This window comes from Protopterus annectens, chromosome 10.part0 (genome assembly GCF_019279795.1).
Source record: "Protopterus annectens isolate FY-2018-M chromosome 10.part0, PAN1.0, whole genome shotgun sequence".
NCBI lineage: Eukaryota > Metazoa > Chordata > Ceratodontiformes > Protopteridae > Protopterus > Protopterus annectens.
Genome location: NC_056744.1, coordinates 1,242,819,638 through 1,242,837,627, shown reverse-complemented (window position 1 = coordinate 1,242,837,627; position 17,990 = coordinate 1,242,819,638). Strand labels below are relative to the sequence as shown.

The 17,990-nt window shown below is 48.5% G+C and overlaps 1 protein-coding gene across 1 annotated transcript in view; it reads left to right on the top strand.

The window, feature by feature from the left end:
- Positions 1-17,990, top strand: part of COP1 (COP1 E3 ubiquitin ligase) — a 1,660,397-nt gene that overhangs the window by 1,614,163 nt on the left and 28,244 nt on the right. The window contains exon 21 of the mRNA XM_044085965.1: positions 1,066-1,110. Within this exon, the coding sequence (XP_043941900.1) occupies positions 1,066-1,110 (45 nt within the window). The remainder of the gene's footprint in view (positions 1-1,065; positions 1,111-17,990) is intronic.

Sequence of the window (17,990 nt, the reverse complement as noted above, 5' to 3'; positions counted from 1 at the left end):
AAATGAGTTATGTACTCACCATAACGTTCCATGTTTGTTGTCCTTAATCTCGCCTTCCTTCTTGCTTCCCACCCTCCTTCCCCCTTCCTGGAGGATTGAGAGGAATTCCTTGTTTTTTTTTTGTTATTGGTTATACTGGCTGAGTTTCCTTTTTTTACCATACCTTTTGGTTAGTCCTAGTCTCCCCTTCTTACGCTCGAGGATGGTTTACACCTTTATACATAAGTGTCCTCTGATATGTAAAATAGAGTATACCTTTTTCGAACTGTACTGCGGTGGTGGTGCTGCTGTAGCATTGTCGCATCACAGTAAGACATTGTCCTGTTCGATTCTCAGCTAGAGCGTTTTCTGTGTGGAGACATGCGTGAATGGGCGTGCCTTCGTTGTAGGTTGTGCGTTATTGCTGGCAACTCGGCATGTAAAAATCCACTGCCAGTCATTAGTGGACCGGAGTTCCGCTGTGGCGACCCCTAACCAGGTAAAGCCGAAAGGCACAACAACATGGTCTAGTACTGGGTTATCGCAAATGAGATCTGGGTAACTAACGTTAGGTATGCTGGGATAGGGGTTAGCCTCTAGCCAGTAAAAGCTCTCGAGCTATAGTATACGGCCGAGTCTGAGCTGAGGGTCGGCTCTGAACCCAAACAGCAAGAAGGAAGGCAAGATCAAGGACAACAAACATGGAAGGTTATGGTGAGTACATAACTTCTTTTTTTGAAAAATTGTATTGAAGTATTTGTCTGAGGAAGTTTTGACGTTTTTCAAAACAAAAGCATGTATTTTTAGAATAAATTTGTAGAATAAACCTTTACATTGGTGTTAATGGTGTCTGTTAACCCTGCTCCAGCTTTTCAGTGTTATACTTTAAAACATATCCTTAAGACAATATGTGAAATTATAAAAAGGAAACCTTATTTTAGCACATGGTAAAGGAGTGCTATTTTCATTGTCTGTTTACAATAATCAAGAGTAGAAATGTATGGTTTATCACTGATGATGGTCATAGTTGATTTTTCAGTGGGAGATGGTATGCCTTGTTACTTATTATTTATTTATTTTTTTCAGGAATCCAATGTTCTCATAGCTGCTAACAGTCAGGGCACTATAAAGGTAAGAGATGACTGTATATGAGTATTGTTTTGCATTTGTATTCATTTATTTTACCTAGGTATGATGATCTAGCTGTAAGTTCCCCTTTATGAGACAGACATTTTTTATCACTTTAAATTTCTCTGTAGCAGGCATTGTCCTAAAATGACCACATCATTGTACTTTCTAAGTTCCCAAAATCAGGCTACCGTGGATCTGAAAAAACATCTGTACGAGTGTGCCTTCTGAAAGGTAGAACCAGATGTTTGGAATGCATTCCCACCTTCTTCATGTGTTCTTGCTCAAATTTTCCTCTATAGTGAAATTATTGGAATGCCTGCAGTTGCTTTACAGAGACAGGTTAATTTCACTATAAAACTTTTAAAGAAGCTGTTAAAACTCCAAATTTTCAGGATCCTCTTTCACTTGAAGTCTTACATTTCTGCCTGGATCCTCTTATGAGGTATCTGTTTCCCACAAGAAATACAGTTATTCACTTTTTCTGACATCCGGTAAAATACTGAGGCAAGAAAAAACCAAAATGTTCCCCAACGGGGTACTTAGCCAACTCTGTTTCGGTCTGAAACTCCGGTTTCGGAAATATTTCAGAACGCCAACCTGCACTCGCAAAACTGCTTCTGCATCGGACCATGCGGCAAAAGACTGAGGATATGGCGCGTCGGTCATGCGTTATTAGGTACCCTGGCGTCTTGACGCCTCGCCCGCGCGCCTGACGGACGTCAGCTCTCTGGTATTCGCCGACTGGGACGCGGACTATACCCAATAGTAAGGACTGCAGCAATGGAATCCTCGAACATCTACATTTATGGTAGGTACAAAACTGTACTTTCTTTACTGTGCTAGTTACTTATTGATTGATTCATAATGAGAGGATAGTAAAAATTTAGTTTGCACCCATTTAGTATTCACTGACTGAATGCTTTGGTAATTCAGCAGAAGCAGAATTGGGTTAGTATGTTGGGTTGCATAAATTTGCCATTTGGGTAGATGAGTTATGCTTTTCCAGACCCGCTGTGGATTTTGTTTTAATATGTTGAGCTTACTGCATATGAAAGCTATATTTTTCCTGTTTACTGGTGATGCCATAACTAAAACTATTAAAATAGATCTGAAGTAGTTTACTTCATTTGGTCTTCAACCTGTGGGATACGTATCCTTATCGGATCAGAACCGGCAACTTTTGCTAGCATCAACTCCAAGCTCCAGACTCCTCCCCTTACCCATAATACACCTCCACTGCCTTCCATCCCCAGATCTCGTTTGCCGTGATTTGCTTCACATCATGTCTTCTGAGCTCCAGCTAGCAGTGGGTTATTAAACTTTCTGTGAGTAGAAAAATGTTATTGTTTTTGTCAGATTAGATTAGTATAGGTACCCTTTTCCTCCTCATCGCTTTGGCGTCGAGTGTTAGTGTTTTTAGGTAGTTAGAGTAGTTTGTTCTGTGGTGCCCCTCCCCGTCAGCATTTTCTATAGACTAGTGTGGGGAGTGGGTGTGTGATTTTTAGAAAGTATTTGCCTGTCTTTTTTCAAGGCTTTCTTTCTAACTTTAGCATGGTTAAAAAGCTTGTTTTCAAGCGCTGCACAATGTGTGGCCATAAGCTATCCCCAGCGGATGGCCACACACTGTGTGTTTTGTGCTTGGGTGTGGCCCATAATAGTGTGGATTGTAACATTTGTGCGGGCTTCAACCCCCACGCCCTAAAGGATAGGGAAGGCCAAGTTGGCCCTCAAAGGTCTTCTTCCTCCTTCCTGGCCCTATTTCCTCATCTTCGGCTTCAGCCACAGCAGCTGCTGTGGCTGCCTCTCCCTCCTTTCTACCTCTGGTTTCTCCTTCCTCCCAGGCTGGGACTCAAACTCCTGTATCTAAGCCTGTGGTAGCGGAGCAGAAGAGAGGTAGAGAAAGGGGGAGAGAGAGTTGGACGAGGGAAAAGAGGAAGAGGTCCTCGGACCTTGCTTCACCCAGCAAAACTCCAGAAACCCATGACTCCCCTCAGCTCCGATCACCAAGGATCTTCCCAGAGCTGGAGGAGACACGTCCAGCCTCTCGGGCCTTGGTACCTCGACCCGCCAGATCGGAGTCCATGGCCTCATCATGGTTAAACCCGCTCCTTGTTCGGATATGGATCTGGATAAGATGAGGTGCTTTATCTGTACACAGATCCAAATTGGGGTCTTGCCAGCCCCCCTCCCTAAGGAGGGGGGAGCTCGCTTCCTTTCTTTCAACCCATTTCTCCTTCTCCGATCCGACGTTGTGCTTCGGAGTACTCTGATCCAAGGTTGGCGCCGACAGTACCGGTTTACTCGACGCCGACAGTTGCCTGGATCATTTCGGATCCGACCAGCTCAGATCCAAGCCACTCTTGGAGCCAGAGCCTGGGTGTCAGATCCGAGGGAGTGGAACCTTTACCATTTGCTCCGACTTTGTTGGGCCAGCTTCCCTCCCTCGGAACTTTATCCACCTCGGGCCCGGCTCCGATTCTCGCGTCGGACCCGGGGAGACCGGCCTCCTTATTGGTTTCCCAGGAGGTTCACTCTCCTTCAGCGTTCGATGTGGTAGAAAGTGTGCAATCTGTCGGATCGAGACCCCCTAACCGCCCCCTCCCCCCAGAGCCCCTTGGCTCTGTCTACGATCCCCATTGTATTACCAGAGGGACAGCCCATGCTCGAAGAGCTCCAGACGGTTCCCCTCTAGGAACAAATGGCTTGCTAGCGCCCCCCAGAGATCCCCACTGGAGATGTTCCTCGCAAGCATACGTGCAAGAGGAGGCACTTGGACTCCCCCCGAGTCCTTCACCGTGGACACGGATTTAGATGATGGAGAGGGTTCTCCAAGATCACCTCCCAAGGATGTCTCCTTTGGGAGATGATATGGAGATCCTGCACCAGCGGAGAGGTTGGTCTGCCCCCAAACCCTCTTCTGATGAGTCTGTGTTCCTGGAGGCTTTCAGCACGGGCCCGTTTACTTCCTGGGTGTCCCCTCCTATGGATCCTTTGGTGGATTTGGTCACCTCGCGGGCATGGAAGGAACCGGACACCATGGAGTCTGTCCCTAATTGACCCGATAAAATCATAATTCCCCCCCCCCATTGATAGACCATCCTGGAATAACGGCTCCCCCGTGGACACCATGGTGGTAGCAGCAGCCACTAAGAAGGAACTTGCCCAGGAGAGTTCTTCGGTTCACCCTCCTGACCGAGAGTCACGGATGATGGACTGCCTAGGGAAGTGGGTGTACGCTTCAGCTACCTTTTCAGTCAGGGCGCTGAATTATTTGGCCCACGTCACTAGACTCCAACGCAACTTAGTAAAGGAGCTGGAGGAGTCTCCCCCCAAGTCAATATCGCAGGAGTGCAAGGCTTTGTTCTCCGCGAGGATGGCCACTCTAAAAGCAGTATCTAATATGTCCATGCGATTCCTCTCCCATGCTCTAGAAGGAGCGGCTAGGGCGGCTGGGTCCAGCATGTCCATGAGGCTTAACGCCTGGCTCAGGTTATGTCAATTTTCCGAACCTTTCAAGGCGTCGTTTGCCCCCTTATGACGGTTCTACACTCTTCGGTAAGACCGCCAAGGAGAAATTAGTGCAGAGTGAGAAGGATGGGAAGACACTGTCCGCCTTTGGAATCCGCTTCTCTAACCCTCAAAGGTCCTTTTTCTCGGAACCAGAGAGGGCAAAAGAAGTGGTTCCAGAAGTCTCAGTATTCCCGGGACACTCAGGGCTCTTCTTCCACCAGAGGCAGAGGGGGACAGAATGGACACCGGCCCAGAGGCAGATGGGGGTCTGCAGAATTTCGAGTCTCGAGAACCGTTCTCTGACAGATCCGGGCAGCAACCCTGAGGGGTTGCCTGACTGCTCTACTCTGGAGGCAGTCGGGAGACGATTGTCCTTGCACACAGTGGCATGGGAGTCCATAACTGTGGGCCGATGGGTGCTTCAAATCATATCCAGAGGATACTCTATCCCCTTTGTGAGCTTACCCATGTCTCCCAGACACCTCCCGGACTTAACACCCATGAAAAGGGAAGGCAGTAGCACAGGAAATTTCCAAGCTGCTAGTAAAATGAGCCATCAAAACCGTCCCCCAGATCAGTCTGGATTGGGCTTCTACTCCAGGTTCTTTTTGATGCCATAGAAAACGGGTGACTTAAGGCCCATTCTGGACCTATCTATCCTGAACCTGTCAGTTGCCAAAGAGAAGTTCCGGATGGTCACGTTACAATCCATCATGCCATACCTGCAAGAGAGTGACTGGATGTGCTTGTTAGACCTCCAGGATGGTTACTATCACATAAAAATGCACAGAAGCTCCAGGATATTCCGCCGCTTCCAGCTAGGAGTCCATCCTTACCAATTTCGAGCCCTACCCTTTGGTCTCACCACAGCCCCCAGGGTGTTTACCAAAGTGATGGCGGTCATAGCTGCTCACCTGAGGATAGCTGCTCACCTGAGGCTTCAGGGGATTCAGGTCTATCCGTACCTGGATGATTGGCTCCTCACTGCTCCCACCAAGCGTCTACTTTCCGAAACCAGGGATTATTTCCTGACACTTTCCCTGCGTTTGGAGATTGCAATCAACACATTCAGATCTCTCCTAGATCCTGTGCAGGTGATATACTACATTGATGCCAGGATAGTTACTCTTCAGTGCAAGATATTCCTGACCTCTGACAGAGTTCAAAACCTGAGGATGCATGTCTCTCTGATCTACCGTTCTCATCTTCCGACAGCGGAATTGGTTTTGAGGGCTGTAGGCTCAATGGCGGTGACCATAACTCTTCTCCCGTTTGCCCGGTTACACATGAGGATTCTACAGTGGACTCTAGCTGTATAATGGTCCCTGTTGGAACTGCCATTGACATATCCAGTTCAACTCAGTCGAGTCTGTTGGTCATCCCTCATATGGTGGATGAGCTCTCCGGACATTTTGGAGGGACGACCCTTTGTTCCAGCCCCGGCCCAAACCACTATGACTACAGATGCCTCCCAACTCAGGTGGGGGGGCATTGTTCGGGCAGGAGAGCCCAAGGCCTGTGGTCCCCCATAGTGACCAGCTTGCACACAAATGTACTAGATATGAGGGCAGTCCTTCTTGCATTGCAGGCCCTTCATGCCTTTCTTCCTCTGAGAATGATTGCAATGCAGTCAGACAACATGTCAGTGGTCTGGTATATCAACAAACAGGGAGGCACCAGATCTTACACCCTTTGTCGCCAGGTCATGAGAGTGTGGGAATGGGTGATCTCCACCGGTCGATTTCTCATTGCAACACACATTCCGGGACGGTCCAACATTCTAGTAGACAGGCTAAGTCGGACCATTCTGATGCCTTGGTCTCTGAATCTGTCAGTAACAGAACAGATCTTCAACCTTGCTGCAATCTCTTTGCATCTCCTTCCAACGTGAAGTGCAGCAAGTTTTTCACTCTGAACCCCCTGCCGGGGGAGTCCCCCAGAGACGCTCTAGTTCATGATTGGCCTCCTGGTCTTCTGTATGCTTACCCGCCAGTACCTCTCATTCCAAGATTTCTGCAGAAAGCTTGTCGACTGGGGAGCAAAGTGATCCTCATTGCCCCATTCTGGCCCCGCCAGGTATGGTTTCCCTTCCTTTAGTCTCACCATCTGGCTCCATCTTGGATCCTAGATCCCATTCAGGATTTAATTTCACACCCTTCGGGGGTGCCGCATTCCAGTCTGCACAGCCTGGAACTCGCAGCTTGGCTGATCCAGTTCCCGTAATTGCTAGGACTTGCGGAGTATCCTCCTCAGTTAGATCTATTTTGGTAGCTGCTCATAAGTCTTCGACCAGGAAGGTTTATCGCAGCAAGTAGAAACGTTTTTCTTTCTGTGCCTGTCAAAGGAGTTTAGACCCTTTCATGGCCCCTATTTCTGCCATTCTTGATTTTCTAGCTGATATTTTCCAGCACAGAGCTAGATGTTCTTCGTGTTTCACTGTTGCAGTCATTACACTTGGGTTATCCTGCTGGCAGGCTACCCTCAGTCGGCCTGAATTCCTAAGTCTAGGTCCGACTTCGGTTGCTATCGCCTCCTCCTTGATGTCAGTGCACCAGGGGTACAAAAGATGCAGCCGACGCCATTTTCTTCAGTCTTTCTTGCCACGCGGTGCCCGAAGCAGAAGCAGTTCGCAAGTGCCGGTTGGCCGACTCCTTAGATTTTCGTGTTCGAATTTCAGATCCGAATTCTTCATTAAAAGCAAGTACCCCGTTGGGGAAAACTTTTTTCTTGCTCCAGGCTGATGCCAGAAAAAGTTAATTATTGTATATCTGAAGTAGTTAACTTCATTTGCTCTGCAACCTGTGGGTATCAGATCCAACTCTGATCCGAACCGGCAGCTTTCCAAGCTAATAGATCCAAGCATGTCCTTCAAGGATGCATCTGCAGTCCTTACAAATGGGTTGTCCTGGCCTCAGGCAGCCCTTCGGTCGGCCGGATTCCAAAGTCTGGTTCTGGCCTCGGCTGATGTCGCACTTCACCCGACGTCATAGCTGCAGTTCTGCGGGTATAAAGGCATCAGCCGATGCCATTTTCCTCAGTCTTTCTTGCCGCGTGGCGCCCGAAGCAGAAGTTGTTCGCAAGTGCCGGTCGGTCAGAACCAGAGATTACTACTACCAAAGACTTCTAAAAAGCTAAGTACCCCGTTGGGGACTCTTTCTTGCCTCAGCCGATGTCAGAAAAAGTGAATAACTGCTTAACTTGTGGGAAACAAATGCCTCATAAAGATTTCCACTCTTACTGCCTACCTTGTTTAGGCCCAGACCACGACGTAGCAGCTTGTCTAGCCTGTGCTTCTTTCAACCGACGGACGCTTAGACGTCGGTCGGAATTTGCTGAGGAGTTTTTCGGCTCCGCTTTTGCTTACAATATGCCGTTGGAAACTCCGACTTCGCAATTAACTAAAAAACGCAAGGAAAAGGACCGACACCCGCGGTCCGCGGTTTCGGCCGAAACCGCGGTTAAGTCAACCGCGAGTGTCTCGGTTTCAGCTGAAACAGAGTCCACGGTTCTTCCTTCGGCTGAAAGCTTGCCTCCTACCGAGGCCTCATCCAGCATGGCTGAATCTGCTACTGAAATCCCACCTGCTCTTGCAGGTTCACAGGATTTATCTGATACTATACCTTTAGATATATCTACTCCTGCACGTGGAGCTGCTAGGCCCCCTGCATCCATGTCGATTAAGGCTTTTGCCAGGGCTAAAGCAGCAAAATCTACCAAAACTGTGCCTGCTGAGACCCCCTCTCACAGGCCTAGCTCTAGTTCTCAAATGCTTAGTCTAGCAGAGGATCTCATTTCTTTGATCCGGGGATCCCAACCTCACCCTGACAGGGCCTCTCACCCACCTCCAGAGAAGAGGCCTAGAGCAGAGCCCCTGAGCCAGTTTCTTCAGATTACTCCTCTGATGATTCAGATAATACAAACCCTCCAGAGGGCCCTTATTCTCCTTATGAGGACTCTGATGCAGAAGACTCCATTCCTTCTGCCTCTCGGCCTGAGGAATTTTCTTTTGGGGAAACCTTGCATGCTATGAGGGAACAATTTCAATGGCAGGGCCAGGATTTTTCAGACTCTAGGAAAAGGCTTAGGACCTTTTGCATTTGCCACAGCATAGGCCTTTAGCCATTCCTCCAGTACTCACTGTTGTGGATGATGCATTTAATGATGCTTGTACTGCTCCTGATTCTCTTCCTCCGGCCCCTGCTAAGCCCGACAGGTACTCCAGGGTTCCGGACACACATTATCATTTGTATAAGGCTCCTTTTGCAGATCCTGAAACTATCTCCCAGGGACCCAAGGCTGTAGCAGCTACCTCTGCCAAAACCCCTCCCTCTGAAAGGGAATCTAGGGCTTTAGAGAGATGGGGTAAAAAAGTTTACACTTCTGCTACTCTTTCGGCTAGTGCCTTAAACTGTCAATTCCACATGATTCAGTATCAGGAATTTATGTTAGATCAGTTAACTAAAAAACTGTCCTCGTCTGAACCATTAGACAAAAAAATCTGTTCAGGAAATGGTACATAACATTCAGCAGGTCAGTAATCATTCTTTAAAATGCGGCTATGATGCACTGGAGGCTTCCTTTAGATCAGCTATGACTGGTACAGTGATCAGAAGGCATGCATGGTTAAAAGAGCAGTCCTTACCAGACCATGTTAAATCAAAGCTCCTAGATGCTCCCATGGATAAGCTCAATTTGTTTGGCTCCCCTGCACAGCAGGTGCTGAAGAAGGTGGAAGAGAAAGCAAAATCTGTCCAGACAGTCAAGGATTTCTTACAGGTCCAGACTCCAAGGTTTTGTAGGAACTGGCCTTCCAAGAATTGGTCCTTTCCAGACACCTCCAGAGCTCAGAGAGGCAGGAATAGGCGCCCAAGAGGCAGGGGTCAATCCAGAGGTGCCTACAGGGGACGTCAGTGGCAGCCTAACAACCAGCGAAGTACTGCCACAGATCCAGCCACCACCACTTCCACAGGACAATCACAGTGACTTGGCTCTGAGACCGCCTACCAGGGAACAACTAGAAGCACCCTTAGGCGGAAAGCTAGCCTTATTTTCAGTAAACTGGCATCACATCACAGGAGACAAATGGATTTTACAGACAATAGACCAAGGTTACAGGTTTCACTTCCATACTCTACCAAGGAAGAGAGGAATGCCAAACCTACCTCCAAATCAGAAGACAAATGCTCTACAACAAATACACTACTTACTAAGGATGAGAGCTATAGAAAGGGTACCGTCCATGGAACAAGGGCAAGGATTTTACTCCAGACTTTTCCTGGTGCTAAGAAAAGAAAACCAATGGAGACCTATTCTCGACCTGTCCGCTCTAAACACATACATCATTGTTCCAAAATTCAAAATGCTGACCCTTCAGCAGCTTCTTCCCATGCTGGGCAAGGAGTCTTGACTGGTAACTCTAGATCTCAAGGAGGCATACCTGCACGTCCCCATATGACCAAATTGCAGAAGATACCTCAGATTTCTTGCAGGATCAGAGCATTATCAATTCTCAGCATTGCCCTTTGGCTTATCTACTGCGCCCAGAGTATTCACGAAATGCCTGGCATCAGTAATTGCTCATTGCAGACTTCAGGGAATTCAAATTTACCCTTACCTGGACGACTACCTGTTACAAGCGGACAACAAAAACAAATTAGAAAAAGATTTGAAAAAGGTCATTCATATACTGCAAGCCCTGGGATACACAGTCAATATAAGAAAGTCAAGGCTGATACCATCCCAGAGGATAACTTTCTTGGGTGCAGAACTGGACACATCATATCAAATGACATCCCTCACAGCAGAAAAACAGAAGCAACTTCCTCTCTATTTCATGGCATTAACAAAGCAGAACCAGCTAACAGCAAGGAAAGTCCTGCAAGCCCTGGGTTACATGGCATCCTGCATAATATTGATTCCACATGCCAGACTAAAAGTTACAATGGTACCTAAGGAATTTATGGTCTCAGCACAAGCACAGCCTAGAAACCCAAATTCCAATAATTCCATGCCTGAAGCAAGAATTCCAATGGTGGGCTCAGGCCTGTCAATTGAACAAAGGGATGCCCTTCCACAGCACTCAACCAAGCCAGACTATCACAACGGTTGGGGGGCACACATGCTGGACAAGTGCATACAAGGCTTATGGACTCAAGACCAGCTGAACCTACACATAAATCAAAAGGAGATACTGGCAGTAAAACTGGCAATTCAGACATTCAGACCATTTCTTCGACAGGGTCAATTGCTGATAAGGACGGACAACACCACAGTTATGTGGTACATCAACAAACAGGGAGGCACACATTCATACCCTCTATGCCGGATGGCAATGGACCTCTGGAATGTGGCCCTGAGCTTCAACATTCAGTTACAAGCAATATTTGTACCAGGAAAAGAAAATATACTAGCAGACATCCTAAGCAGAACTACCACGGATGCCCACGAATGGATGCTACATCCAGACATCTTCAAATCCATTACAGAGAAATGGGGACTACCAGAAATAGACTTATTCGCATCCCCACACAACCACCAATTGAAAAAATTCTGCACGAGGGCATACCACCCACTTGCTTGGAAGGTGGACTCCTATCTTTCAGTTGGAAAACCTGAAAGCATATGCATTCCCACCTCTTCCTTTGATGCACAAGGTGCTATTGAAGATCAAAGAAGACCGTCCAAGGATCATCCTGATAGCTCCAGACTGTCCGAGGCAACATTGGTACCCATTACTGAGGAGCATGTCTCGGGAACAAATATGGCCTCTGCCCCTAGTTCCCTTACTGTTAACACAGAACAACTTCAAAACCTTGCATCCAAACCTGAAAACACTGCAGCTGGCTGCCTGGAACATTGCATAAGACAAAATAACCCTGATTTATCTCAAAGGGTTAAAGACATTATCTTGGAGGCTCGCAGACCCTCAACAAGAAAAACTTATTCAGCAAAATGGAAAAGATATCTCATTTGGAGTGCAACAAAAGGAGTGGATGCATCAGTGGCAAACATAGCTAACATCCTGGAATATTTAGCAGAGCTTTTCCACAATGGTCTGTCTTACTCCTCCATTAAGATTCATGCATCAGCAATTTCAGCAGAATACAACATGGATCCTCCAGTCTTTTCTCAACCTCTACTCAGACAGTTTCTCAGAGGAATTAAAATGTGAAACCACCAAGGAAACCACCATTGCCTACATGGGACTTGAACTTTGTGTTAGAAAAGGTAACACTCCCCCCTTTTGAACCAGCAGCAACAGCAGAATTACAGTACTTATCTTGGAAGACTGCATTCCTGCTTGCAATCACTTCAGCTAGAAGGGTTTCTGAATTACAGGCATTAATGGCAGTACAGCCCTTCCTTATCTTCCATCAGGATAGAGTGTCCATGAGAACTAATCCTACCTTTATGCCAAAAGTGGTCTCCAGAGTATCTTTAAACCAAGCAATACACCTGCCAACATTCTTCCCCAACCCACAGAACAGGGGAAAGATTGCTGCATACCTTGGATGTACACAGACAATTGTGCTACTACCTGGACAGAACCAAGAACTATAGAAAAACTGACCAGCTTCTGGTAGCAAATGCCACAGGAATGGAAGGAAAAGCAATTTCAAAACAAACAACCTCAAAATGGATAGGAAATTGCATTAGATTTTGTTACTCTTTTCATGGAAAGGCAACTCCAGAAAACATCAGACCTCATTCCACAAGGGCTACAGCCACTACTACAGCTTTCTTACGAGGAGTGGCTACCAAAGACATTTTAGAGGCTGCTACTTGGAGCTCCGTGCATACATTTGACAAGCATTATAATCTGCCTTTATACTCCAGATCCCGAGCAGGTTTTGCCACTGCTGTTTTGCAAGGGATCTTAACTACACCATAAACTCTTAGTGCTTCCTTAGTGCCTCCTCCCCCAGTTTGGCTATGGTATTCTACCCATTTGTGTAAGGACTGCAGATGCATCCTTGAAGGACATAGTACAGTTTTGTACCTACCATAAATGTAGATGTCCGAGAGGTATGCATCTGCAGTCAGGATTACCCACCCTCCTTCCTCTCTGTGGTACTCCTAGGGTATTTGCCCATCTTGTAGCTAGCTGGGGGAATCTATTATGGTGTATTTGTTTGTATATATGTATATACATGTTTATTTCTATTTGCTCTCTATTGTTTGGAAACATTTGCATTTATCCAAATTTAGCCTTCCTAGAGGGCACCTGGCATCTGGGGCAAGAAACACTGAGGAAAATGGCGTCGGCTGATGCCTTTATACCCGCAGAACTGCAGCTATGACGTCGGGTGAAGTGCGACATCAGCCGAGGCCAGAACCAGACTTTGGAATCCGGCCGACCGAAGGGCTGCCTGAGGCCAGGACAACCCATTTGTAAGGACTGCAGATGCATACCTCTCGGACATCTACATTTATGGTAGGTACAAAACTGTACTTTCTTCCCCCTACCCATAATGCCCTGACATCTCCCTCTAACCCTCAGATCTCATTTGCCGTGGCTTCCACAAGCTTCTTTAGAATGAGCTCCAAGCAATAGTACTGTAAGTCAGTCTTAAAAACTTCTTTTCTGTCAGATTTTTCCTTTTCTTGGTGTATGTGAACCCCCCTTATATTTTGTAGTCTTTGTTGGGTAGTTCTCTTGAATTTTTAGTTGTTAGTTTTATTCCCCTCCCCCCTCTGCGTGTGTGAAGGTGTGTGCTTGTGGGCCTACTTTTCTTTATTCTTTTACAATGGCTGAAGGCCCTAAAGCCATTTTCTCAAAATGTACCGAGTGTGGCCATAAGCTGTCTCCAGCAGATGGTCACACTCGGTGTGTCCTTTGCCTGGGGGTTGACCACCTTTCTTCGGGCTGTACTATCTGTGCAGTCTTCAACCCCAGGGCTTTGAAGGATAGGAGGTCGAAGCTCATTCTGGCGGGCCTTTTGCCCCCAGACTCTGCTTCCTCCACCTCGGTGGCGCCGGCCGCGGCTGCCCCACCTGTCGCTCCTGATCCCGTGGCCGGGACTCACCCTCCCACCTTGGCCCAGGAGGAAAGGGAAAGCAGAAAAAAAAGAGAGAAAAGATAGAGAAAGAGAGAAGGAGAGGCACCGGAGCCATAAAAGGTGGTCCGAATTCACCTCTTCGGCACCGCCATCTAAAAAGCTCGCCTCTCCCCTTAAGGTCTCCGGGCCTTCCCCCTCTCGGCTCCATTCTCCACGATTCTCCCCGGAGCTGGAGGAGGAGACCCGGTCGCCTTCGAGGTCATCCAGACGGCCTTCCTGGCTGGCTTCGGTGGCCTCATCTAGATCTACCAGAAGCTTGTCGGATGCTGATATTGACCGGATGATGCGTTGATTTCTTCAGGCCCAGATGCAGATGGGAGTGCTCTTGCCCCCCCCCCCCGCTGGGGGGGGAGCTCAACACCTTTTTTCGCCCCCATCGCTCTTTCTCAGACCCGCTTTCGGGGCTCGGAGCTATCGGATCCGACTAGCTTTGGAGCCGGGGTAGGGTCGGCACCGACAATGCTTCCTACTTCGGCGCCGACTGTACCCTCGAGTATGTCAGATCCATTTTCGGATCCGAGATCTCAGGGCTATGAGCTGAACGTCGGATCCAAGAGGGCCAGTAGACCTTCGGCTCCATCAAGGTCAGGGCACACTACCCTTTCGGATCCAGTCGGGTCACCTTCGGCACCAGTCCGCACGTCTGATCCAAGGGGAATGCTTTCGGATCCAAGAGAAAGCAGTTCCCCCTCGGCATTCAACGTCATGGAGAGGGTCCTCTCGAGAGATTTGAGGCCCCAGGCTCTTGCTTCGGATCCACCCCCCCATTCCCACTCATACAGGCCTGTCCTCCATCATCCGGCCCCAGGGACAGCCTGCGCCTACGTCCCAGGTTGTTCCCATAGGGGAACAGGGCATTGTTGGTGAGGCCTCTTCGGACAGCCCCCCCCCGAGGAGGTCCCTCACAAACGGAAGTGCAAGAGGAGGCACTTGGACTCACCTGAGTCCCTCACAGAGGACACGAACTTGGAGGAAGGGGAAGGTTCCCCAAGGTCACCTCCCGAAGATGTCTCCTTCGGAGACATCATGGAAATGTTACGCATTAGAGAGGGGTGGTCTGCCCAAAAACCTTGCTCGGATGAGTCTGCGTTTCTGGAGGCGTTTGATGCAGGCCCATCTACCTCTTGGGTGTCCCCTCCCGCCGATCCCCTGGTAGACCTCATTACTACTATGGCATGGAAGGAACCGGGCACTGTTGAACCAATTCCTAAGAGACCGGACAGGATCCTCAGCCCTCCCATGGACAGGACAGTTTGGAGCAAGGGTGCCCCAGTGGATGCCATGGTGGTGGCGGCTGCCACTAAAAAGGAATTGGCACAGGAGTGTTCCTCGGTGCATCCTCCAGACAGGGAGTCTCGGATGATGGACCGTTTGGGAAAGCGGATGTTTTCTTCAGTGACCTTCTCTGTAAGGTCACTGAATTATAGGGCACATATGATTAGGCTGCAGCGAGACCTGATTAAAGAGTACGCTGCGTCACCCCCAGAGTTCATGTCGGCCGAGGACAAGCAAACCTTCTCGGCTCGAATGGCGACTCTCAAGTCAATCACCAACATGTCCATGCAGCTCCTTTCCCATGCTACGGAGGGAGCGGCTAGAGCTAGTGGAACAGGCGTCGTCTTACATAGACAAGCCTGGCTCTGTGTCTGCGACTTTACGGAACCCTTCAAGGCGTCCTTCGCGAACGCCCCCTTCGGTTCCACACTCTTTGGCAAAACAGTCCGCGATACGCTTCTCCAGAGCGAGAAAGACTGGAAGACGTTGTCTGCCGTTGGGATCCGCTTCTCGGCTCCTCAGAGGTTCTACTCCAGGAACGAAAGAGGACAAAACAAGATGTGGTTCCAGAAAGCTCAACAATCCCGTTTCGCTCCAGATACCTCGTCCTTCAGAGGCAGAGGAGGACGGGGTGGACGCTGGCCCAAGGGCAGAGGAGGCCCGAAAGATTTTGGGTTGAGAGAACCTTTTTCGGATCGACCCACGCAACAGCCCTTAGGGGTTGCCCGACTGCTCCTCTCTGGAGGCAGTCGGGGGGGGGCACTTCTCGGAACACCTAGCGAAATGGGAGTCCATCACAACAGATCACTGGGTGCTCCGAATCATATCCAGAGGATATTCAATCCCCTTCCTATCTCTCCCTCCCTGAGCAACAAAACTCCCCAATGCCCCACCTGATCAGAGGGAGGCAGCAGCATCAGAAATCTTAGGGCTGCTAAGAAAAAGAGCCATCCAGCGCGTCCCCCCCGAACAGTCTGGATCAGGCTTTTACTCCAGGTTCTTTCTGGTGCCAAAAAAGATGGGGGGACTTGCGACCCATCCTCGACCTGTCAACGCTGAACCTGTCAGTTGCCAAGGAAAAATTCCAGATGGTCACTATTCAGTCCATTCTCCCACTTCTGCAGGAGAATGACTGGATGTGCTCAATAGACCTCAATGATGCGTACTACCACATTTTGATGGACAGACCATCCAGGAGGTTCCTCCGCTTTTGGCTGGGAGCCAGCCATTATCAGTTCAGGGTCCTACCCTTCAGTCTCACCACAGCCCCCAGGGTGTTCACCAAGGTCATGGCAGTTGTAGGGGCCCACCTGAGGCTTCAGGGAGTACAGGTCTTTTCGCACCTGGACGACTGGCTCCTAACCGCCCCCACAAGGCATCAACTCTGCTCAGGCAGGGACTACTTCTTACGCCTAGCCCGCCACCTAGGGATCACGATAAATCTCCAGAAATCCTCCCTTCAACCCACTCAGATTTTGGAATTCATTGGGGCCAGGATAGACCCTACTCAATCCAGAGTCTTTCTGACTACGGACAGGCTTCGCAATCTGTGCCTTCACATTCTAGATCTCTTACGATCGTCAGCCCCACCAGCAGAACTAGTCCTGAGGGCCCTGGGATCTATGGCAGTGGCCATCAATCTATCCCCCTTCACTCGCCTCAAGATGAGGATCCTTCAGTGGACGTTACAAGTACAATGGTCCATCCTCTGTCAGCCCCTGACCACACCTATTCCTCTCACCAGGATTTGCAGGGAATCGCTTCTTTGGTGGCTCCACTCCAGAGACCTTCGAGAAGGCCGCCCCTTTGTTATACCCCCTCCCCAAGTCACTGTGACCATGGACGCTTCTCTCCTCGGGTGGGGGGGGGCATTGCATGGGCAGATCCGTCCAAGGCATGTGGACTTTCACAGAGACCTCACTGCATATCAACGTCCTGGAGATGAGGGCGGTGCTTCTAGCGTTGCAAGCTCTCCATCCCCTTCTCCCTCCAGGAACTATTGCACTTCAAACAGACAACATGGCGGTAGTCTGGTACATAAACAAACAGGGGGGAACCACATCCTATCCACTTTGCAGGGAGACCAATCCTTAGCTCGAACAGGACCAAATATAATTCACCTTCCACTTGTTGTAGGTTAAAAACTTTTGTTTTATTCACACAATCCACAAAAAATGAACTTCTGTTGCAATAACACACTCCTGGTTCACAAAAAACGAACTTCTGTTACAATAAGACACTCCTGGTTAAGCGCTTTCATCTGAAGGACTCAGATTTCATCAGAACCAACAACCATACATATTAGCTTCCTTTTATGTGAAAATTGGCGCCAAAAACATTTTGTCTATAGGGCTTTCTTAAAGGTACATATCTAGAGTGCTTAGATATCAAGAAAGGACAATCATAACTGCTTATGCAAAGATACATAGATATAGTAAATGTAAACTATGCAAAAAATGCAATAAATATCACAATAATGTAATAATGTGTTTAAATACATTGATGTTCTTCATTCCACATTGCTGCAGTCCTAACTATTGGGGTAGTCCGCTGTCCAGTCGGCCCGAATACCAAAGTATATGGCTGTCGCCCGTCAGGGCGCATCATATCGCCGCATGGTCCGATGCAGAAGCAATTTTAAGTGCAGGTTGGCGTTCTGAAAGTTTCTGAAGTCAGAGTTTTCAAAGTTAATATTTTGGTTTTTCTTGCCTCAGTATTTAACCGATGTCAGAAAAGTGAATAACTGTATTTCTTACCATACTTTGTGTATACCTTGCACTATTAAGAGAAGGTTAGACTGTGCCAGGTTAGTTTTGGGAAGCGTTCCGCCGCCAAAAAGGACAAAGCAGCAAAACCTAGAGTTGAAGAACCGACAGTCCCGGACGGGAGGTTCTGCCAGGAGTTTCTTTGGAGTCTCAGGAGACTTTACTGTTACAAGATGTGTCCTCTCAGGAAGTAGGCCAGGCTGAGGGGGCTTCTCAGGTGGCTGTTCTTCCCTCTCTTCCTAAGGTAGTTAGGGCCTCCCCTTCTGTTTCC